A 24709-nucleotide genomic window follows, 5' to 3' on the forward strand; every position below is an offset into this window, starting at 1 on the left:
GTTTTATCTCTTAAGGCTTACATGATAATTATATACAAATATCTATCTATCAAGAGGGCAGACCTTTTTTTATATTTTAACAAAATGTATTCACATATTACCGGACAAGTAAACAGTATTTGATGATAAATATGAACATCTATATAATATAAATGTAATTGAATCTGTTGACAGTAATCACAGTCTTCCTACTTGGACTGTTATGTATAGAAAGAAATCTGCTGTAATCATTTCTTCTGCAGTAGCCCTTTGTATAGAGAATGAAGTAGGAATGATTCCTTTTTCTTCAGACCTTCTTCACTTCTTACATAATAATTCAGAATAAATAACAAGTCTTATGGGCGACAACACATGAAGCCCTGGGGCGAACTACATCCTACAACCTTAGCAGCAGACATCACGCAACATAAACCCTGCTGCTCTTCGGCCCTTTAGATTGATCTCTCGTTCTCTGTCCCCTCGTTTTCCCACGCAATGGTGTGTGTGTGTGTGTGTGTGTGTGTGTGTGTGTGTGTGTGTGTGTGTGTGTGTGTGTGTGTGTGTGTGTGTGTGTGTGTGTGTGTGTGTGTGTGTGTGTGTGTGTGTGGTGTGTGTGTGTGTGTGTGTGTGTGTGTGTGTGTGTGTGTGTGTGTGTGTGTGTGTGTGTGTGTGTGTGTGTGTGTGTGTGTGTGTGTGTGTGTGTGTGTGAAGGATGTTAGTGTGTATCGTGTCAGCCGAAGAAAGCTAGGCTCTATGCCTGCAGGTCGCTGTGTGTGAATGTATCCATGCACACATATTCAGGGGTAATTGGTCCAGCTAGCGTGCGTGTGTGCTCTGTTGCCTGTCAGGAACATCACACTGGGTAACAGGAAGTTGTTTGGCACTGTGGATGAGGAGAAGTAGAGCAGGAAGGGTGAGGGAGGGGCCACAGTGGGAACCCTGGCCTCTCTTCTCCAACCGCAGCGAGGGCCGCCAGCCTGACTCCTTCTCTGGCACTTTCCTTTTTCCCCCTCTGTCTTCCTCCTTTTTTCATGCTCCTTCCTAGCCTCTCCTGTAAATCTTTTCCTTTTTTTATTTGGAATCAACCCTCTTATTCTTCTCCTTTCCTCCACTGCTTCCTTTTCTTCCTTCCTTTCCATTTCCATATCCCCACTGCACCTTTGTCTTGTTCTTTATCGTCGTCTCACCTCTAAATCTTTCTCCCTCTTACCCAGAGTACCCCAATTGTTCTCACTCATTATTTCTCCAACTTTTTTCAATTCTCCTCCTCCTTGGCCCCTCTCTCTTGCTGTGTGCCTCCTTTTCTTTCTTTCTTAATCGCCCTTCTTTCCATCACCAGCTTAGTCTTTAGCGGGGACTCAAAGACACATTTGCTCTGGTTCACAGTTCTAAAGGCTCTCTTCCCTCCACTGTCTGTATCCATGCATCAATCTGACAAAGACGTATTTTTGGGTCGAGGGTAGGAAAGTGTGTAGATGTGTGTCGGACAGTGGCTGCCTGGTATCCCAGCAGGCACAGTGGACACTTCAACATGGCAGTGTATCACAGCAGTAAAACGTATTTTTATAAACGTCAGCACTCTTGTTGAACCACCACGGGACAGACTGAGATGGTGACAAAATGTGACCGGTCCTCTGGAAGATGAATGGTTACAAAAGACGTTTCTCCAAAGAACAGGTGTAAAACATTATATAACTGATGGCTTGAATCCATTCATCTTTCTTACTGCCTTGATGAGAGACATGCAGTCTTTGCATTTGGTAGCTGAGCACTGACAGGAAAATGTAGAGAGAGAGAGAGACGGATAGGGTATGACATGTGACTCAGTCCCCCCCCTGACCAGTCTTGAACTGGGTATGATGCAATCACATAGTCTGCTTCTTAAACCCCCCTAGCCCACCAGGACATCACACACCGGTCACACATATTTCTGCACATACAGTTGGGGCGAACGTCCTCTCACAGATGGGTTCAAGTGTAGTCAAAGTTTGACTCCAGTCGAATCACAAGAGCTCTTCTGCCCCAGCTGTTCATGATTCAGCATATTCAACACTGCCTCTACCCAGAACCTCACCTCAGTGTTGAGTTGTATCTAAGAATGGGCAGCTATTGACTCAGTTACAAGTCTTTTCACTCATTTCGATTTCCTGATTTGTATCTCTCGTGCTATTTTTAAATCCTTAATTTACCTCCCAAGTGAATGGCCAAATGTTTCTTTGTGTGATGGGTGTGTGTGTGTGTGGGGGGGGTCTTTTCAAGTGCGCCCACTGGTCTGGTGTCAAAGTGTGAATAATGTTATGGAAAATTGGACAGAAGTGTCTTCTGATCAGCACGATTTAGATGGTCTTTATTAGTTGTGTACAAACATATAGGACTCGTAGAAACGCTGTGTATATTGGGTGTGGGTGTATGTGTGTCAGAGGGATGAAATGTTGTTTCTTTTGTTTAAACTGCTCTATTATTGTGTTACTATGAATGTGGGCCGTGCCATCAGCACCTCAACCCAGATATTACAATGAAGGATGTCTCTTTGTTCCCCCCTCCCCTCCCTTCTCCACAGTGGATTCACTATTGAACTGGCTTCTGCAGTCACAGTCGTGTTTGCTTCCAATATCGGAATCCCTGTCAGTACCACGCACTGCAAGGTATGAGCGAGGGGCCTCCAGCTGGCCTCTCAACCCCCCCTACAGGCATTTCCAGGGGAGAGGGAGCTCACACTGCCTCCCAGGGCTCTGCGCTGGGAAATACTCTGTAAACTGAGCCGTTGAATTAAGATTAAAGCAATCTGGGTACATCACCTTTTCCCTGGTCGCGTACGCAAAGATGCCCAGATCAGAATGCACCTCAGAGATGACAACGTTTACATTATTTTCACTTTGTTAAAAGACAATCAAAACATTTGGGTCAGTACCCAGCCCCCTGCAGCAGTGTGCAGCCCCTCCCCCCTGTTTCTTTGCAGGAACATCGGATCCAGGCTGGAAGACGTTGCGGACCCTTCCACCAACTCTCTCCCATTTTGTGTGTGGGTTATCCACCCTCCAAACACCCCCACCCACAGCATCCACCCCCCTGCCACACTTGTTTTCCTCTTTTTTACCTCTCCATCTTTCTGTCTCTCCACTCATCTGTTTTTACAGCGGATTTTGCATTGAAGTAATGAGTGCGCTAACAGTGCTTGTTGCATCAAATGTGGGCATCCCAATAAGCTCCACCCACTGCAAGGTATTGGTGTCATTCTTTGTGAAGCCCCTTCATCGCTTCACCTGTAGCTGTGAATCGCCAAAGCCAATCACAACTCCTGAAGGTGCTGTTTTGACTTCTACAGTTCTCCTTCAGCAGCAGACCCTACACAAATGTATGACATTGTATGCAAGACTATTAGACACAGAGCAGTATATTACAAGTGTAAAGCTATTTAACTAATTGAAAGCAAAGAGACTTGTGTATCTTCCTGTGAAGTTTTATAATTTATTTCACATTCTTCCTGTAGCCATATTTTGATCTACTCTTTAGGAGTAATCTTTACCGTCGCAGCATTTTATGTCAGACACTATTCTGCTATTCTCAGTCAGTCTCGATTCACAACATTACCCTAACACCAGATACTGACTGGTTTCGGACCCCCCCAGACCCCCCCAATAAAGCAAAAATGCACGTTTCAGAGTGGCCTTTTATTGTGGCCAGCCTAAGGCACACCTGTACAATAATCATGCTGTCTAATCAGCATCTTGATATGCCACACCTGTGAGGTGGGATGGATTATCTCGGCAAAGGAGAAGTGCTCACTATCACAGATTTGTTCTGATTTGTGAACAATATTTGAGAGAAATGGTTATTTTGTGTATATAGAAAATGTTTTAGATCTTTGAGTTCATCTCATGAATAATGGGAGCAAAAACAAAAGTGTTGCGTTTATATTTTTGTTCTATGTACAGCTACGCTTTCTGACTAGCCTCCTTTCCCAGAAAGCGCGGTATTGATCTTCTAGTTTAAAACGAATAAGCAGATAACCTTTAAACTGGTCGCCTGTATTTGTGGAGATGATTAAGTGTAAACACACCTATCTTATTTTAAATAATGTCAGTGAGACAGGTCAAAACAAGGGGTATGTTTTTCCTCCCAATAGCTGCTTCACAACATAAAAGTCAAATGAAACTTGTCTCTGTGATAGAGATGATTTTGTCTAACAGTCTGCTGAAGGGGAACTGCACAAGACTCAAAACTGGTATTAAATGACTGATAATCGATTTGTCTAAAGTTCATCATCCATACATTATTTTCCCTTCTCACCTCCACTTACCCCTGTCTCTTCCTTAAACCACGGATAATCATCTGCTTTGCATAAAATGCTTAATCTACTAAAGGTTAGAAGTATACTGTCATAATTTAGTGACTGTGTGAGGGAGATGCCCAGATGTTGTTGGAAGATATTAGAGAACTTGTGATACAGATTGTTAAAAGTGACTGAAGTTTTCCGAAATTATCCAACAACATCTGTGAACATCTCCCAGAGCGAAGGTGGGCTGGCATCCACTTGGTTTTTTCTAAGCTAAGAGCAACTTCTTTTCATTTGGCTTTTTTAAACTAATGTGCAGATGAAATTGAATGGATGCCCAGCCCCGGTGACTTTATGTGCAGTGACTCGTCGTTCCAAAAGCTCCACAGGCAGGCAGCAGCACAAACACTGAGGTCACACCGAGGTCCGGCTACTGCTGCATGACTGAAATACTACAATTGGCTGCAAACACACCTCTTGATCACAAAGCTTACATATTGTTCCACACAGGCTTTATTAAGACTGCTTTGAGAATTGAATCATCCAAATAAAGGGAGAAAAAGACTTCATGCCTTCCCTAAAGATATGTTTGTGTCGTCTAATCTGGCACTAGTGTAACTTTGAGTCACACTGACTTATCGAACACATACTCTGCTGGTAGGCTCTGTTGACCTTCCACATTTAGTCTTGAGTGTGACAGAAGGTGTCTCATGTTTCTCTGGCCGTATAAGAGCAGGCACGGTTTAAGCCCCGCCCACCTGCAGTGTCACTAACTGAGCTGAAACCAAGTCACTGCACATGCAACTCTCCAACACACTGAAGGACTGGAAAATGTGTTCATGTGTCTTCTCCAAAATGGATTCTTACTCAGTACTGTACTTAACTGATAACTTGATTAAAGGTGAGAGAAGTGTGTATTGGTGGACGACTGACATTAGCAGAAATGATTGAATACTCTATTAATAATAGAAAACTCTAAACGTAAAAAAAGGGTGATTTTTATTGCACCATAACTTCTGATTTCACGCGTCCACCCTATAATGTAATTTAGGTAGCCCTATCTTACAATTTAGCTTGCTCTGACTAACACCTACAGTTTAGACCCAAAAGGTCTTGAGGAGCTGCAGGCCGATTACAGGCTTTTTTGTTTCGATGTGATTGTTTACCTTACCTATGGATCTCTTACACCTTTTCTACATTCATTCACTTAATTTCATACTTTAACCTGACATCTATAATTGATATGTACATAGTTTTGTACGATTTTTACACATAAGTAATGTAATCACCTTATAAAATCTGAAAAATGTCTATAGTTATGAACAAAGATAATTGAAACATGATATGAAATTGTCATCTAAAATAATTAATTCCGTGACTGTGAACAAGGGTACTATGATACCTTTCCACAGTACATTTGATAATACTAATGTATTTTTACAAGTCCATAATATCCAGATGGACATAAACATTTAAAGATGCCTGCAAAAACAAGCTGAAATTATCTAAAATGTTCAAAATAATAAAAAGCCTTAACAGCCTGCAGCTCTTCAAATTGAATTTGTCTAGTTCAAACATTTTGTTCCCTACCATCCATGTTCCTGATTGTTCTTCTTCCCCCCCTCCAGGTGGGCTCGGTCGTGGCCGTTGGTTGGATCCGCTCCAAGAAGGCAGTGGACTGGCGCCTCTTCAGGAACATCTTCCTGGCGTGGTTCGTCACGGTGCCCGTGGCCGGCCTGTTCAGCGCTGCCGTCATGGCCCTGTTCGTCTACGGCATTCTGCCCTACGTCTGAGGGCCAGGAGGGAGAACATGGGAGGGGCAGAGAGTCAGAGGAAGAGATAGAGGGAACCTTGGGTAAAATCAGAGCCCGAGTGTCAGGGGTTCAGATAAAGGAGAAGGAAATAAGGAGAGGGAAGCTGCAGAGGTTTACACATGGACGTGGTTGTACTGTGGATGTGAGGAGGGTTGGTTCATACGCTGCCGGGCTCCGGAGATATGTTTTTGACTCCTATGGGTTTCTGATTGTTTTTTATTTATTCTCTTCTTTTGGGTGCATAAGAAAAAAGTGTATTACAAACATGTTCACTGTACCATTCAATCTGCTGTACATATGCCATAACAGAGAAATATCCAGTAACTCTTAAAAAAACAAAAAAATCATGAGTTTAAAAAAATAAGACGGCACAAACCTTTCAAATAATAATAAAAAAAGGTTAAATCTGCCGACTTTAAACAACATCATGCTGCGTGCTATCCCAGGAAGCAAAGTCTTGCAGGTGCTCATTATTTTTGACCCAAAATGCCAGAAAAAACCCTGTACATATTGTTGTATTGGAGTGTGATTTGGTGTACTTTGGCTTGCTTTAAAGTTGAAAAAGAAACCGACAAAAAGAAACAGATGTGCGTGTGGAAAACCAACCCCTCCATTGTCTCACCTTTAATATGCTAGCCAGGTACAACTAGCCAAACGGATAGGACGCCTCAGGGGGGGCGGGACTGTCACCCTGCTTTATTTTCCACATGATACCACAGAAACCTGATTCGCTAAAGAGTTGATTTTTGTCAAGAGCTCCTGTATGTTTTTAGAGATGGATCTCATATTTTTTAATGATGTAATATACTGTAATTTGTACTGTAAATAATATCCTTAAAGAGTTCGGGGGCGGGATGGGGATCATATGGTGTGTTTTTAAAGATAGGGGGGGGCTCTTTACCTCTTCATGATGTCGTGTCCCAGAGTACACACACACGCACTCAGTGAACACACACACTTGACAAGCTGCTGTTTTTCCATAGGTTTGCAGAAGTATATTGATTGGAAAACAGTATTACAAATTGGAAGTCATTAAGCCAGAACTGGAAATATTGAATCCTTCTGATTTTATCATGTAAGTTAATGTGACAGTATTGGCAGAAAGATCTTTAGCTAAAGGTTTGAGAAAAGGTTTAGATGGTTATATCAGTGACATTTAAAGGTATAGGTGCCGCAGAAGCCAAAACACTAAAACTGAACCAGGACAAAAACACTAAAATGGTCCCACAAAATGTTCACATACTGTATCTTCATCCGTTTGCCTTTGTTTTCATAACAAAATGCACCTACTGGAGTCAGGGTTTTACATTGAAGGCTCCCTGCCAATGATGGACCTCGAGACATGTTTCTGATCCTGCATCGCCGCTCAGATTACATTTCTTAGTCCGGGACGTGTCTCTGCAGCCCTGACCCTCGGCCTCATGCTCCTGGGCAGCTTCGGCACGTCAGACGGCGATTATGTGTCATATCACTTTGTATTATAACTCCAACCAGTTATGCAGAAGTGGGAAGAAAGGGGATTTAACCCCCAGCCACACGTGTAGCTCCTCAAAATGGGCTGGTTGTTGTTTTGAAGTGTATAAGCATTTAGTCTATTGATCACCTGTGTTTCAATCGAAGTGCTAAAGGCAAGCTAGATATCATAGGCTCCAGTTTTGGGCTCAATCGAAGCCAGAAAACTATCACGAGACTTCTGTCTTAGGATCATTATGGTATGGTATCGGGGGGGGGGGGGGGGATAGTACTGATCATCACCAGCTTTTTAACCAGGTCACCTGACCTGTAGATGAACAAAGTTTAAAGCTTTTTTTTTATTTGAACAAACTCGATGCCAGGTGTTGCAAGTTCTTTTTTTTGTTCTTGTGTGTTTCCTAATTTCATTTTTTTTTTCTCATGAACAAATCTATGCTTAAGTAGCCACTTGCCTTGTAACATTGTGTTTTACTTTTTGAGCAGATACAGTGAAATAATTAAGTACTGTGGTGTTTACATCGTAACCATATTGTAGACTATCTGAAAAAATAAACTGTTGCCTAATGATGCCAATGAAAGACAAACTATTAACCATGACTTTTTAAGTGCAAGTAAAACAAATAAAATAACCTGAAGTGTCTAGAGAGAGAAAGAGAGAGAGCAAGTGTGCGCGTGATGACTGTTTTTATGTTGTTGTTGTTGTAGCAGTAGTGCTAATCATGACCCCGTCACTTTACACTGCTAATACAAAGCATTGACACTGCATGTATGGGTGCAATTCAGTAATGAAGAGAATGACTAGAGACATTTCATCAACTATATATTTTTCTACCATATCTGAGTTTTAACCTGGGTGAGCTTCCTGACACTGGAGGGCACACAGTGGGCTGAGGGGGAAGCGAGGACTATTTGTTCAGAGATCTCTGAGAAAAGATCTTCTAACAAATCAGTATCCCTCCTCGCTGGTGCCATGTGCCGCACCTCCTCTACGCTCGTGTGTTCTTTGTAACTTTGGCGTTGTGTCGGTTGCCAATAGATCAGATTTTTAAATTACATTTATATTTTTGAATTTTAGATGAAAAATCTTTGTAATTTTGTTTCCCTGCTGCTTATAATCATGAGAGCAGCTTGAAGTCTTGCTAAATCAGGACGACTGCTCTCCGTAGGTAAACTAAAAGTGAATATCTCTAGGCAACAGAATAAATCTTGTAAGCCTACTCTGTAACTGATAACTGGACTATGAGGACATTTGTTTCCTTGTTTTGGCAGGTAACCACTCTTGAAGCTCATACCCTTTCACTCTTCCACAGGGTGTGTGTTACACAGGGGGCTGCACGGAGATGGTGTGTGTGCAAACTCTATGTGCTCTGGTACAGTAGAGCTGGAGAAAGAACATCTATAACCAAGATCAGAGTTTACAACCATTTATTCAAAGTGGCCAAAGTAACTGGAATATTTAATATATTGTGCACATGTTATCATCTTATAGAGAGCAACAGCTAAAAAACACTTGTTTTTTGCTTATTCTAAAATAAATAGGCATGTAACACGACTTTATAACTTTTGAACTCCTTATCATTTATCCAAGAAAAACATGATTCGTTATCAAGTGCACAGTTAAAGACATGCGTTAAAGGCTAACAAAATATCCATTCATGTTTTGTTTATATGTTGAGCACATTTGATATGATGGATATAGTGTGGTCGTAGCTGGTAGATGTGTGTTCTCTCGTGTTCAGTTGGTACAATAAAGGAGACTGAATCCACTTTCCTCAGGTTGGATTATGAGGTTTACTGGGCTGAGGTCGGCCAGGGTTCAGATATCTGGTTTGTGCTGCATCACTGCGGCCCCTTGTGTAACCTGCACTGTCATTTTCTGTTTTGTTTTCCATGCATTCTCAGTCCTGATAGGCCAAAAGGGATGCACTGCTCAAAAGAGGAGTGAAAAGAAAACCTAATATTAATGGCTCAAACTCTAAAGTTTAGGAACCATTGCTCTATCAATATTAAAGCCCTAGACAATTTGGTTTCAAATATTGTGTATTTCTTTAAAACATTAAATACAAATTGTAGGTATGAAAAGTTTAGCTAATAGTATTTGATTGGCAAACATCTAACGACTTTTATCACATGTTGATTCAATGTCTCTGATTGGTGCATAAACCATGTGACACCTCTAATTTCCAAAAGAGCTTCGCCTATTTAAAACCATTGAGAAGAGCAAAAAAAAGTGCAGAAATCGCTCCCGTAAAGATAATCAAAACTGTGCTTTCACTAAATAAATGTAGTTTCCATATTGGAAACAATCAGCCTTAAAAAAAAAAGCTGATTGAGAAAACAAGTTGTCAGGGCCCTTTAAAGAGTAAGTTGTAGATAAAATAATTCCAATAATTGTGCAGGTCCCACAGAGAGGGACAGCAGTATCAATGGACGCTGCAGTGTAATGCCATTGAGGGAGTCACTGTGCTTCTATTGCATTAAACCTATTGTGTGACCTTCGCAGAGAAACAGCAGGCGCCATTTCTTTCTCCCGTGCCGCACATGCAGTTTGTTGTGAAGCTGTAGCTCCACCTGCTGAAATAGCGCCCCCTCCAGGCTGTGTACTGACACAGTTGGAGGGGTCCTCATCTGGATGTGGCGTGCTGTCTCTAGTTTTCTGCTGTTTTGTAATAGGATGTGCTCCTTGGCTGGCTTAGCTCTGTGTTGTCTGTTTACTGCTATTTAACTGTCCAGTCCTTCAAAAGTAAAAAAACGGAAAAAACAACAGTAATAAATACAAAAATCAAGAGAAACTGTAGCCTGCTTCTAGAACATCTTAAAGCTTTTCTGATTTGCATATCGTACTGTAATGTTTTATTTAAGATTTTAGTGGAGAAAAAAATGTCTGCATTTAAACTAAATTGTGGGAATTAAAATTACAAAGGAAATTGAACAGAGTTGTGTGTGTTATTTTTGAAAAGATGTGTAAGAGTGGAAGACATGGTGCTTATTGCTTTCATTTCTATGTTACACTCATCCTGAACAGCAGTAGAAACATGATATAATGTAGCTACATATTTGTTTAATTAATGTATAGAGTGGTCAATGATTTATGCATGAGAAGTGGTTATTCTCATTTACTCACTTGTTTTGTAACTATATCTCTGAGTTACAATGCTGTCCCCTTAAACCCTTAATGTTGTGCCTGCTCATTTCCCCCCACTTTGCATGCATTTGGTTTCCAACAGCAACCGGCCTCTTTAAAGACTGAATGAATGTGTCAGATCTTTTCAGCCTGCTCTTATTTATTTCGTTTTGTTTTTTTAGAGCTTGGATAATAATTCAGTGACTTGGCACAGATTGCACTTTTAAGTTCCCAGCACTGTGGCTCTCTGTGCTGGCTTTGATTTGAGAAGTCTCTACAGAAACACTGAAAAATGCTGGTTTGATGCTGGCACACAGCGAGTGACACCATTTACGTTCAATGGTATAATGGTTTCCATTTCATGTTGGTTAAATCAGTAACCAACAAGCAATGGAAACCATAACCTCCCTGCAGTCACAGCAGGGTTTCCCTAACATAGTCATTGTTCTCTCAAAGGTATTGCCTGAGGTCTTATAATTAAATATGTAGAATGAACTAGTCCATTTAAGTTCACTTTTTCTCACGCTGGGATAATGTGCATGTGGCTGAAACCACTCTTAAGTTAAATCTATCCAAGTGATATGCTAATGCTGTTCACTAAGAACACTAAAAAAAAATGATGTACTTTTTTCAGTCGACTAGTCGAGGCTTATGTGTATTATGTGTAAATATACATTCATGTATTTTATCGTTTACTATGTAGTATGTATTATTTGTACCTTCTGTTGAACTGCAGAGCAGAGACCAAACACATTGGACGATGAAATATACTGCATTGTATCACCTTCAGTTTCCAGAAGGCCAAAAAAGAACTCCAGCAAAAATACATAAAAGATTTTTGAATATCATTTTCTGTCCTTCTTGATTCCAGTCCGACTGTGAACTGAGCCTCGCATGTTGGTCTGGTGTTGCTGCTGCTGACAAGAGGAGATGACAAGACTAATTGAGATTAAACTTGACCTGTAAGATAGGTGTTTATTTTTACCATATACTGTACATGCTCACCAAGAAGTTAGCAAATGAGAAAAAGAAAGTAAAACACAAACCAGAGCGCAGTATTGGGTTAGTTCATTTCCATCCAAAACATTTTATTGTCCTCCGAACTGAAAGGTTTACCCTGTGGTTTGGCCTGGTTCGCTGAGCCAAAAATCATACATTGCATCTCTTCAGGTAGCAGCGAGGCATACACAGATCTTTCTGACTGAGAAACGATTGGAAAGAGCAACGCAGGATCCTCTCCTTCAAGTCACATGATGAGTAATCTTTGCATTCATGAGTAATGGAGAGAAGATTCCTTTCAGATCACGGGGAGCTTGAAGAAAGAAAGTAGGGTCTGGTCTTCCATAAAAGAGAGAGGAGGGGGGGGGGGGGGGGGGGGGGGAACACAACAACAGTTTGAAGACCAGGTTGTGTTTCTTCCATGTTAGAAAAGGCCTGAAAACGGTCACACTGGGGAGCTTCATCGGTTTGCCTCCGAGTTGTGTATCGCCTTTAGAGCATCTGTAGTGTACACCAATGGACACTGGATATGTAATTCAAAACCAAAGTGCCCACAGTCGATATAAAGCAAGGTCACATGACCCAAAACAGGTGATGACACACAGGGGAAGGGAAAGGGGGTTGAGACTGGACATGAATGTACCAAAACGCTGCCATCAGTGTGTGTGTGTGTGTGTGGTGCAGAAACGCCATGGTGTGGCACTCAGCACCGTTCTTTACAGTTACTCAGGTGTCTGAACCAAAGAGAAAGACCCCTCCTCGTGACTGTGCAGTTCAAAATGGGCACATGGTGATTTAAGCTCATTCTTGAGTTGTGGTAAACCATCCAAGCACTTCTTTAATTAATAACTATAAATACACAGCAGCGCTTTTACCGGAGAGGACTGTGTGCCTCTCCCTGGGTGAGTGTGTGAGGTGTTCGTCTCTCTACACTACGCTCGTCCGCTAGAGGAAACACAGGGTTATGTGGAATTGATTATCAGCTTTCATATAGATTTTTCTATAATATATTTATATAGTTATTTTTCTTTCTCTCACGCACCCACCACGCTTGCTTGCTTTCACATTCTCTCGTCTCACTACTTTTATTCAATGTACACAACGTAATAAGCATGGGGTGGAGTGGGGCGCGACAGAGCTGAAATGACAATCACTGAGAAAGAAAATAATTAAAACAAAGCCAAAAAGAACTGCAGTCTTTTTTGTCATCCATTGGCAGTCGGACCGACTCGGCAGTCAGCCACGTACAATGGTGGTTTGAGGTGAGGGGGGGGCCGTGTCATCAAAGGGGCGGTGCGGGGGGCTCTTTCTTGGTTGGCGCTGTTTTAGACGTTGTTTTCGTCGTCTTGGTAGCCGGGGTCATTTCCTTGAGGTTGAGGTTCTCCAGCGCCACGTCCAAGGTCATGACCTCTACACAGCCCATGGCCTCGAAGTCAGCGAAATTCCGCAACGAGCCGTGACAGTCGTCCTCGTCGGAGGAGGAGGCTGAGGCGTCGTCGTCGGGCAGCAGCGTGGACAGCAGCAGCTCCGTCACGAACAGGCTGCGGTCGGCCCACTGCGCCTCGCACGCCTGCCGCTCCGCCTCAGAGAGCCGCGGTTCGCTCAGCCTGAGGGAGAGGCGACAGAGAGGAGACAAAGGTCAGAGGAACTGTGGATTTCAAGAGATGGATGTAAAAGCAAATCACCGTAGAGAATCAAATGAAGTCAAAAAGATCCTCTCCAGACGTGTTTTAAGGCATAAAGATTCTTCAAAAAGTCAAATCAATCCCGATTAGGCAAATAGTTTTCCTTTGAAAGTTTAGCATTGGGTCACAGAAACATGCTTGTAGATAAACTACAATACACACAACTCATTTAGGTTAAAACACTGAATGTTAACAGAAACTACATCCACAAACTACCTTTCAAAAGTATAGATTAGAGAGCCTGAAGGTCAAACATCCAGTGGACTTTGGAGTAAAGCAGGGGTGTCAAACTCAAGGCCCGCGTGCCAAATCCGGCCTGCGATTTCCTTTTATGTGGCCCGCAAGGAACTTGCAAAGAATATAATACGTTTATTATACAGTTACATGCCGCTTTACAGAAGCACGTTGTCCATAACTACATGTCCCACAATGCATCTCATTTTGTGACGTGTCGTGCACTGAAGAGACTTTCAATTATTTGGAATTATTTGCCCAAGACTTCTGCTTTCAGGCGTAGTTAATTATGGAGTTATTACCCTATCCGATAATAATACAAGGCAGTGGCAATAATGTAACATAATACATTATTTTATATATATTAAAATATGTATATTTATATAGTCTTAAAGTTACAACCGGCCCTTTGAGTGCAACCAAAATGCTAATGTGGCCCGGGATGAAATTGAGTTTGACCCCCCTGGAGTGAAGACATTGAACAGTGCAGGAATGAGAGCCCACCTGCTGAGTAGGAACTGGGAGCTATGTGCAGGGTGCTGTGTGTTGGACTCCGGGGGTCCCGGGTTGGGGCTGGGGTTGGAGTTGTGGTTGGCGCTGGGGTTGGGGTTAGCTGCGGCTGAGTTGCTGTTGAGGATAGCGTTGGCGCGGCCCACCCCCCGGGTGGCGTTCCGGGCCGTCTCCAGCTGCTGCCTCGCGGCTTGGGCCTGCTGCCGCTCCAGCTGCAGCTGCATCTGGAGCTGCTGGAGCTGAGAGGCTGAGGGGCCCGAGCTGAGCTGCCCCCCGGCCGAGCGCCGCACCCCCGACAACTGGGACAGAAGCTCTGGAGGAACAAGATGGAGAGGATAAGGGCTTGGCTGACGAGCAAACACTTGTTGGTCCATTAAGCTGCACCAATCACTCTGGTTAGTATCAGACAGCAGGCAGTATCTCATGAATACTCCTGCAATGACGAGGCAATAACAACTGAAAATCCCTGAATCACGCAACTATGGTGGCATCCTCCGTTTAATTTTCAAACAAACAATTTATCTTTGGATTTCAGACAAAACAACAATTAAAGACCGACTTGGATTTGAGAAACTGGAGTAGATGATCAATTAATGGTAGGGATGCTCCGATCGGGAATTTTGGGCCGATCGCCGGAATCAGTATCGGCTGATACCGATCGCCGATCTGATCGGGTGGGCGGGGCCTATGGGGATCTTCCATTTAAAGTGATGTTTAAAACTCACTGGCGCTTCCACTAACTACAACCAACATCATTATTACATTCAAATGAAGTACATTATTCAAGTTTACGTTAACTTTGGAGAATAACACGGGAGAAATGAGCGGAAGCGCTCTCTTTTCCTCTCCCCCTCTCCTGACAGCCTGTCAGTATCTCATGCAGCTCACTGATCCAGTAATGAGCGACCCGACAGTGAAGAATAAATATATTTAGCCTACAACTAGTTTAGCTTGTTCCAGAGGTAGCTAAATAGCTAAGTGTGTTAGGTCTAACTCTGAGTGTGTGTTCTGCTCTGCTCACAGCGGGCGGAGCTGCAGGATTTCTGCTTCACACACACGTTGCATTCCGCTATTTTACTGTCTTTTTCGGACACCTTAAAATACTGTTAGACCGGTGAAGCCATTTTGGCGAGCTTGTTTTGCCGCGCAGAGAAAAGTGTCATGTATTTTACGTCATGTGATCGGCTCTCCTGATCGGCCTTTATAGAGAGCACCGATGGTTAGTTCATATTGATTAATGTTAGAAATGGTTTAAATGTGTTAAAGAATAAAACCTTCTTAAGTTAATAAAACAATAGAAAAAACTAAAAACATAAAAGTATCTGAAATAAGATGCCTCGTGTTGCACTATACTGTCATGGCACAACAATCACGCAGGACTGCTGAGCAGCATCTGATCCAGTCAGAAGTCATCACTAGAACACAAAAGACACACGTTGAGCACGATAAGACCCTCAGCGAGTCAACGTCCCAGCAGGCACGGCGGGTCGTTAGTGAGGCGGCTGTTTGTGAGGCACTGAGCAGGGCCGCTCATTACTGCACAGCTGGAGCTGACACGGTGGATGCCAATAACTGAACCGGACTACAATCAGGAACAGGATGAACAAGGAAGGGCCACTGCAACAGCTCTGCGGACATGTTACTGTTTTACATCAGGCACTCGTATATCTCTGCAACTGCATTTAGTTCATCGTTGAGAGAAACAGTTTATGTTCAGACAACATGCAGGATTTAGTACTGAGCACCATTGTTTGTGTGTCAGACCTGCTGCAGTTGTTGCTGGATGATATTCAATTGAATGGTTTTCTGCTTGAATGTATAACGAGAATATATGTGTTTTTATTATCTGAACTACATCAGGATCCACAGCTGTGTGTCTCACAGGAAGCCTGTATCTGCTGTGTGTGTGTGTGTGTGTGTCTGACCTGCTATGGGGTCCATGGCCTCTCTGCTGTAGTTGGAGCTCTGTGAGGAGCTCTGGCTGGTGGAGAGCCCCCCCGTGGTGCTGCTGGTGAAGTGCATGTTGGACCTGCGGGCTCGGGGACCCCCCAGCCCGCGGCCAGGGTGGAACATCCGCCTCACGTGCCGCACCCCACTGGACTCATCGTGAAGAGCGCAGTTAAGGAACACATCAGGAACAAACAGCGATCCAATTCATCTTTATATTTTATTACACTTTCAATCTACAAACTGTCTAAACATTTGACCATAACTTCGTTTTTTTTTGTTGACTTAAAGTCTAGGCAATGTAGTCTTTACTTAGGAAAGAAAACCACACATAATCCAGTTTTTTCCTAGAATGAATATTGAACATTTCGTCAATCTACTCTGACCCAAACCCTGTCATTGTTCACTTTAAGTTGAGTGAGTAAGTTACTTCAGTCCTCCTGACTTTACTCATTGTGTATTGCTAGTGTAGTCCAGATACTGCTGCATTATGGGAAAATGATTATACTCCAACAACAAACTGATGCACACTGGGTAAGCCCACAAACAGACTTGTTCCATCTGTATTTCATTAAACTAGGATTTTGCATTTCAATGTTCTCAAAAGCTCTAAATCAAAGGACTCTATAAATAGTCAGCAGCCCTCTGAGGCTTTCAGACAGAAACTCACAGCGAGTGTTTCAGACGATGCTGCCATTTCAATCCTTCACACAATTTGATAAATAACACATTTTTGAAATGTCCTCCGTTCTGAGGCTCCGCTGAACAACGTGTGAAAGGTAGCTTCTGTAGTCCAAGAACATTGACTCAGAGCCTTCCATTTCTAATGAGTGAATCACATGAAGCTCTTCTCTAATAAAACATCTGCAATAGGGCTGAACAATCTGGGGAAGAAATAACTAATTACGATTATTTTGAATACTATTCCAATCGCATACTATTTACAAAATTGGAGGGATTGATACATTTTGCCTCAATGTTGTCATTATCATTGAAAGATCTATTTTTAATTATTATGATTTAATCCTTTTTTAAGAGAAAAAAAAAGTATTTTATTAGTTTCTTAGAGTGCCATTTGTAGGCAGGCATCTATGCAGCACCACAACCCTTCATTCAGAATACTATTAACACCTACTTTGCCAATATTGTGTCTACTGCAAATAGAAAAGCAAACTAGCCCTTATTGCAATGTAGATCAAATGCAATTAATTGTGCAGCCCAAGCCTGCATCGTTTACATGGTTTCCCGTCTTCACTTTTAGAGACACATTTATAATTGTTGTTTCTGCAGAAATGTGCTCCGTCCCTCCACTTTGATGAAAAACAATGCAAGCTACGAGGGATGCAATGATACAGAGTCTGCTCTCCAGATAAAGATTCAACTACTTCCACTCATGTCATCTGTCCACACTCATGCCAGTGTTTAACTCAAAATCTCGACATGGTACTGGGTAAAACTCATTGGAAACATTATAATGTTCAGTACCAAACAACCAGGGATTGTTGCGGCAATAAAAAAAACTCAGATAGAGTCCTGGTGAGTATGTTGCGATGGCACCAGACATCATTTAGTTGGAAAACAGCCATGAAATCATAACCGCACATATTCTGTTATTATACTCTGCTATTCAACCTCGTCTTTGTTCCCTCACCACCATGGTGATTGGGTACACTACCACAGGAGGCTTTAATGTTATCAGCAAAATGTCACTTCCAGTGAACAGGTGATCCTGGTGATCTCTAAAATGATAAAGCAATCTGCATGACACAAAGTGCATCGTTTCCACACAGAAACCTTCAAAGTCTGCTTCTTTTTTCCCAACTGACTGCCAAACTAATTCAACACGTTTGACAGTCAACACATGAGATGAATATGGTTCGTCTGTGGAGGAAGGATTACTGTTCTAAAAGGATATCAAGTCTCTGGGCGCTCTGTGTTCGAGTGTGAGATGTGCAGCAAAGTCATCCGTCACGTGATTCGGGTCGCCACCTGGCAGCGCTGCACATATGGGGCAGATCTGGGGGAGAGGAGGAGAGCGCACGTTAATATCAGCACACTTCACTAGACACTCAACATTCAGCAGTTGTGCTGCGGGGCGCTCTTGAACAAACACTGAGATGGGAACATGTCTATCTGCTGTAGATGATCTCTGATCTCAGGGAGGCTCCGGACACACAGAAGGACATATGGGCTGTACTGTGGTGTCATGGACACTGTGAAGAGCATCATGTCCTTTTGTTAAGTTTCTCCATTTCAAAAAGGCATCAAATCAAAATGTGCTAAGCTATAAACTTATAGTATTGATTTGGATGTGAAGTATTTGCCAAACTTCCCTTTTTTGATTTGAAAAGACAATAACTCATGACTGCGATGCCCTATAAGGCTGTCATAACATGACAAACTATATTTGAGGTCATGAACTCAAATATATATAAATATAAAAAGGTTTTCCTGATATGCTTGTTGTGTTTTTGAGTGAAAACCTGCATCATGGTTTTGATCATTATCATAAATTAACTACACAAACTAAAACACTTTCATAAAACTATTGTTATTACTTTGGAAAATGCATACAAACCAAAAGCAGTTCATGTCAAAATGAACCCTTATTCAATATTAGGTACATTATTTCAAATCATTGGCATTGGGATATTTTTTTTAAATCCTCTGGAGCAGAGAGAGGAGCTGTGGATTGTTGTCATTGATTAATGCATCAGTGTTTCTTAGGGTCAAAAACACTAAACTCACAACTTCAAATGAAAGCGTTTGGCTTATTTAATAAAAGAGCACATGTTCAATGTGACAGTAGATATAGATTAGTTGCAATTTGGTGCTATATATATATATATATATATATTTTTTTTTAACACCTTGAATTTCAGGGGGGGCGCGGGACTCCGTTGGCGGGGCACAGCGTCCCTCCAAGACAATGGTAGGGGAAACACTGCACGTATTATGCAAAATCCCCTTTTTCATGTCTTTTATACATAAATATATGTTTAAAAAGGGGACATACAAGTTCAGAAAGAGATTCAGAAGTTCAGGAAAAAAGATTATCTCACTTTGTGTCCTGATCCATTTATATAAAAACCTGTCTGAAAATGAGCTGATCAGATGTTGGCCACTTTATGATGTCATAATGATTTTTTGGTGTTAGCCAATCACCAACCAAGGTAACCCCCCCCCCCCACCTTATCACCTGAATCTCCTCCTAGAGCACCATTGTGTTCTTTTAAACCAAATCTCTCTCAGAGGGGCGTGGGGAGGGGCTCCTTATTTTCATCTAAAGTAACAGACCCAGAATCAGCACTTTTGAAACAGGGCTGAAACAGAGGGGATTATGGGATGCTGCAATGATCTGTTTGGTATTTCCAGCCAAAAACTCAGAGACATGTTTTGTATATATCTGAGACCTTTTGCAGGCCCTCTTAAAGGGGCAGCACAAATATATTGATGAAAAAGAGGATGATGGGGGAACTTTAAGATCTGTGCAGTTATTAAAGGGTGTCATAGAGGTGGTGAAGCTTCAGCACCCACTCACCACTTCTGTGGAGGTCTCTGTGTGCTCCGCAGCCACGTGCTCCTGCAGGGAGATCTCTGTGTAGCCCATCCTGCCACAGTAGGGACATGTGAAGGCCTGGGGCTGCTCCACTGAGAACGCCTCTCCACCGTAGTACAGGTCTGAGGGGAAATCAAGACGGACATTCAGACTCAATGTTTTGGCATTTCTTAACTCAAAGGCAATGTCAGGTGCTGCGATTGCAGTGTTGCTCATACGTAGGATCAACGTTTTATCACATCTGCCACAGAATCCAACTTGATAAACAAATCCTGGTGACGGGAGTCGGACAAAAACAAAGTTGAAGCTGCAGAAGTATTTTTAGAAGAGATTTTTAAGCCTATTTGGAAAATATCAATTAAAAACAGGTTCAATCAACATGCTGAGAAACAGCTTATAGTCAGGAGACTGTTCATTATAAAAGATTATCTTGCCAACTCGCATAACATCAACCTGGAGGCAGTTTGAAGAAGCTGTTAAAACGAAACTGACAAATTACCACATTATTAAGTTGTTAGGATTCATTTTGAATGTGTAGTAGAAGCCTTTTTAAACATCCAGTGGACACAGACCATCAGCTAAAGGAGCAGCTTTCGTCTCAACTTGAATTTAGGCAAGTCCCATTTCCAGATAGCGCGGTGTTGATTTCCATACATTTCTGAGGGACATATGAAATTATGTAATTGATAAATGCTTCACGCTGTTCACCAGCTAGTCCTCAACGCCATTTGGCTGTCACTCGCTGTTGGCCAAATTAGATAATGTAGGTTTATCTGTATTTATCTTATATACATTAGGGTGGTCCTTAGTGCCATGTACATTTTCAAATTCATTTATTTTAAGCTCCAACCACCGGAATTCGTTATGATAGTCAAGAAAACTCTCCTGGTGAATTTTATTCAAATTGCAACAACATTTACCCCTCCCTCATCAACCTTGGCCTCAGTAGGGTGGTCCTTCAAATTGAAAGTCGGTAAGTCTAAGCTCCAACCCCCAGAATGCATTCCATTAGTCAAGAAAACTCTCCTGGTGAATTTTTCCCTCAATCTGACAACATTTAATAGACTTTCCGACTTTCAATTTTAAGGACCACCCTAATATACATGTCAATATAGTCAAGAAAACAATGATTATTGCAGTTTTAACAGTTTGTATTTTTTTTAGCAGATTGTAAAACAGAATTTATGGTGTGTGAAATGCTGAATATGAACAGATTTCAGTGGCAATGCATGACATAATAGTACAAGCGGTTGTAAAACAGCAAGAAAGATGGTCCATTCATCAAACCTTACAGCAGATCTACTGTAATTCTAACCAATAAATGATAGCAATTGCATTAACAGTACGTCTAGACTAGTCAGGATTGAAATCTCTCTATCCCCATTGCTGCCGCTTATTTCATGTAGAAATAAATCATACCAGAAGGCCCACTAACAAACTCCCAAAATCTCCTCAGGCTGTCTGGGTCACATCAGTCATCACTAAACAGTTTGGGAGCAGCCTCCATGTCAGACAACAGAAGCCAGCGGCAGCAAAAGACAACATTCACTGTAACAGTTTAACTTGTGCAGGCTTATTAAAGCCACCAAGGTGGTTTCCAAAGACTGCCAGTATTAGTTGTTACTTTTATGAAATGCCAAGATATGCAAACTCTTGATTGTTTGTGACCCACTGCTCATCTTTGAACAAACTATAAACATTCCTGATCATTTGTTCAAAGTTTTGCATTGTGTTAATTTTGGCATCCCTTTCACAACAGTCCACACACACATCCTTCCTTTAGATCACATGTGTCAAACTCAAGGCCCGGGGACCAAATCAGGCCCTTGGTGGATTTAATTTCAGCCCGCAGGAACATTTCTAATTACTATTAGATCTGGCCTGCCGGTATATTGCACGCACACCTTCACTCCATCCTGAGGGTTTCCTCAGCTCAGAGCCTGAGCCCAAACGTTGATGAACCTGCACCCGAGATGAGATGCCAAGTATCTGGCTTAGTGTGCATCACCGAGCAGCACACTGAGTTTACATGGATGTTTCCTTCAGCACTTTTTCTCTCACGACACAGAGCATGTTTGGTTTTCTCTTTGAGGGAAATAGTTTTGTTGAAGCTGTTGTTGGCCTGTGGGAAAATGTAATCATAAGAAATGACTCCGGAAAAGCTGCAGATAGAGCCATAAGAAATGAATGCAACTGATTATTTAATGTCAATGTTGTTTTTAGGCAGTAATTTAAGCTTTGTTAGTTCCAGGTTTAATATGTGCAATAAGTTCATTTCAATACGTTGCAATAAACATTGAACCAGTCCGGCCCTCGACTAGTACCCATTTTTTAATTTTGGCCCACTGTGTATTTGAGTTTGACCCCCCTGCTTTAGATGCAGATACAAATCATACTTACTCTTATATTCAGGTAATAAATCACTATTAAAATCAGATGATACTGTAGCTACTGTGTGTCTGGTTTAGGGTTAACTTTAGAACTGATCTGTAGAGACTAGAAAGCAAAATGTTAACACATTATGTTCAACAGCTGTATGTCCTTGTCAGATTGTCAGTGAATTACCAATATCCTTTTACCATTAAGTATTACCAAATATCTGAACCACAATAACGAATATCATATTAATGAGTGAAAGGCCGCTGTCTTTCCATAATCTGGAATACATAATTAGCCTGATGTGAACATCAACTCTACTTACCAAAGTCAACTCGGGTTAATATACACTGCATGGGATGCTCTGTGGTGTGTCTGGTTGTGGTCGCACCGCTCTCGTAGCACGATGCGCACAGATCGTAGTCATAGCAGATTAAACATTTGTATCGTCGACCTCTGAAGTTGCCTTTTAAACATGCATCGCAGCTTACGCCTGAGGGAGAAACATCATACATGACAGGAGAAAGAAGGAAGAGGTTAGATTTTGTTAATCTAATATTAGTGTTAATCAGAGAAAGTACTATGTCTTTTACATTTACATTAAATAACATGTTTCTACTGGGATTTTCTTAATCAATTCAGTTTAAAATGACCTAAGAAGTGTATTCCTATCATTAATGCATTATGTACAAAGACTACAAGCTATAGAATTTAACCTTATTCAAAAATATAACTTCAAAACATATACAAGAATTACAAAGAGTTATTTTTAAAAGAATGGTTATGACATGCTTGGGGGTTTATGCATGTGGTGGACAGTACATGAACACCTTCTAATGCAATCTAATACAAATCCCCACAGTAATAACTACATCCATTTGTGTTCATGTTAAGCTTTAAATGAGGCTGTGAAAGAAGTTGGACTTGTATTGTTGTCCTGCATAGTGTACTGGATTGCATAATGTGTCAAGAGTTACTGTTTTGTTGGACTTGACTGTACGTTTTGTATTCTGAGTTTGGTTGAACATTGCTTCTTGTTCTAGTGGTTAAGTGACAAGGGTGAGGCGATGTCCTGTGTTGTTATTGTTAAACTATTGGAAGTCTATGTTAAAAAAATATTCAAAGGAAATGCCCTGCCACCTAAAAATAACCATAGAATAGACACAACACTCATTTGACAAATTACAGGCAACACAGAATATTAGAAGTTGTCACTGTGTTATTTAATGCATCATGTATGACACGTATGTTACTGTGTCCATCCTAACAGGAGACATCCTTCTCAGGAGTGACCAATTCACATTCTAATAACTACGCATGTCATTCATAAAGACATCCTCTCCACTATATTTAACAGTCGTAACCCTGTGTGTCTCTGGGGGTAAAGGACCCTCTCTGTTCAAACCCAGGCCATTCCTGATTGACTAGGACAGTCGTGCAGTTGTGGTGTATAGTATGACACCAAGCTGTCTAAACTCCATCATATCTCCCTCCATAGAGCAATGCTCTGTGATCCTGTTGGGCAGCAGCTGACGACTAGCCCGTTAACGACACTAACAACGATAACCATCAGACACAACTTGATGATTTCTGACAGTAAAGCTGGCCACAGCGACAATATCAACACAAACATGCAAACTAAAGGCCGCTCAGGCCAGACTAACCTTCGCTGCTGAATAACCATTTCACAAATACACCGGAGCGTTAACACTAGCTTAGCTCAAAAGCAAGACAGCTATGGAAGACTTTAACTAACTAAACGTTTTACTGACTGATGAGCTCAAACATCTACTGACGTCTTCTTGACACCAAAAGCCAACTTCAAGCCCAACAAGGTTGGTCACAAGGACGAGGTGGATGGGGATTTGTTCAGTGTTAGCTGGCGAAACTGGAATCTAAAGGCCAACTGTTACCGTAAGGCTAAGACATGCACAGGAAGACAGGCCCCCACAACCCCGCAAAGCCACCTGGGATTCCCTGCTCTCGTATGTTTCCTATTCTCGGCACTCCCCCTCGCTCCACAGCTTGTTAACGTTAACCTACATAACCCATTACCAGCTAGCGTGCAGGCTAGCTAGCACACTTAGCTAACGTTTACTAGCGTCTTCCGCCTGTATGACAGCGTTGTTTTGGTCAACTAACAATGACTGGTGTACATGTTCCAAAACGTAACATTATGTCAGATGGATTTAACACACATTTTGTGGCCGCCATAATGCGTCCTCACGAGATTACACTGCAACCTTGCCGCTAACACTAGCCGACGCTAGCTAGGATGGGCTGCAAAACAAGACATTCTCGGCTAGCTAACATTAGCTCACGGTGCTCTGTCAACGTTTTTAACACACATCCCGACATGCTCACACCTCGGAGTTTAAGCCTGTTTTTACCTTCATGGCGGGACATCCTACGAACAGTAGCGTAGCCCCCTGCTCGGGCTCCGTAGCTTGCAATACAGAATATTATTAGTGAAGAGAGGAGAAGCCGGGGTTGGTTGGCTGTCCCTGGCCTCTTCCCTCATGAAGGATCCGGTCTGGCTCGATGCCCCCCCTCCGCCTGCTGTGTCACTGTCCGGTGTGTCGTTGCTCCGTCCACACGGTGGCGCTGCTGCCTCATCCGTGGAGCGAAGGGTAGTTTAGCTGGTGAGTGGCTGTGGACATTTAAATCGTTGTAATAATTGGTGGAAAGAAGTACTCAGATATTGTACTTAATTAAAAATAGAACTACCAGAGT

At 42.1% G+C, this 24709-nt stretch overlaps 2 protein-coding genes across 7 annotated transcripts in view; one reads left to right on the plus strand and one right to left on the minus strand.

Moving 5' to 3' along the window:
- The window catches only part of slc20a2 (solute carrier family 20 member 2), a 63988-nt gene extending 53514 nt beyond the window's left edge, over positions 1–10474 (plus strand). For 4 of the 5 annotated variants that reach the window (XM_034236938.1, XM_034236947.1, XM_034236963.1 and 1 more), the window contains exons 10-11: positions 2540–2624; positions 5884–10474. In XM_034236938.1, the coding sequence (XP_034092829.1) occupies positions 2540–2624; positions 5884–6048 (250 nt within the window). In that variant the 3' untranslated portion in view covers positions 6049–10474. Of the gene's footprint in view, positions 1–2539; positions 2625–3116; positions 3202–5883 lie in introns of all 5 variants that reach the window. The other variant, XM_034236971.1, reaches the window with a different exon arrangement.
- A 1135-nt stretch (positions 10475–11609) lies between these two features.
- LOC117560166 (E3 ubiquitin-protein ligase KCMF1-like) lies at positions 11610–24521 on the minus strand. Of its 2 annotated transcripts, XM_034236984.1 has the most exons (7): positions 24367–24521; positions 22302–22469; positions 19583–19722; positions 17957–18058; positions 16020–16200; positions 14089–14407; positions 11610–13272 (listed from the first exon to the last, which is right to left on the minus strand). In XM_034236984.1, exons 1-7 carry the CDS (start codon positions 24380–24382, stop codon positions 12948–12950), a joined length of 1251 nt encoding a protein of 416 aa, XP_034092875.1. In that variant the 5' UTR covers positions 24383–24521; the 3' UTR covers positions 11610–12947. The 2 variants fall into 2 exon arrangements, with proteins under 2 accessions (XP_034092875.1, XP_034092884.1); XM_034236993.1 differs by lacking the exon at positions 22302–22469 and having other exon boundaries at positions 24367–24503.
- Positions 24522–24709: the final 188 nt, after the last annotated feature.

The sequence above is a fragment of the Gymnodraco acuticeps genome, unplaced genomic scaffold (genome assembly GCF_902827175.1).
Source record: "Gymnodraco acuticeps unplaced genomic scaffold, fGymAcu1.1, whole genome shotgun sequence".
NCBI classification, from domain to species: domain Eukaryota; kingdom Metazoa; phylum Chordata; class Actinopteri; order Perciformes; family Bathydraconidae; genus Gymnodraco; species Gymnodraco acuticeps.

What these genes read in the sequence shown, in the direction of transcription:
- LOC117560166 (XM_034236984.1), bottom strand. An exon ending in ACAGAGCGCCCAGAGACTTG is followed by an intron (nt 16,201 to 17,956) that starts ATATCCTTTTAG and finishes TGCGCTCTTCAC; the next exon opens with GATGAGTCCAGTGGGGTGCG. An exon ending in TCCCAGTTCCTACTCAGCAG is followed by an intron (nt 13,273 to 14,088) that starts GTGGGCTCTCAT and finishes CCTCTCCCTCAG; the next exon opens with GCTGAGCGAACCGCGGCTCT.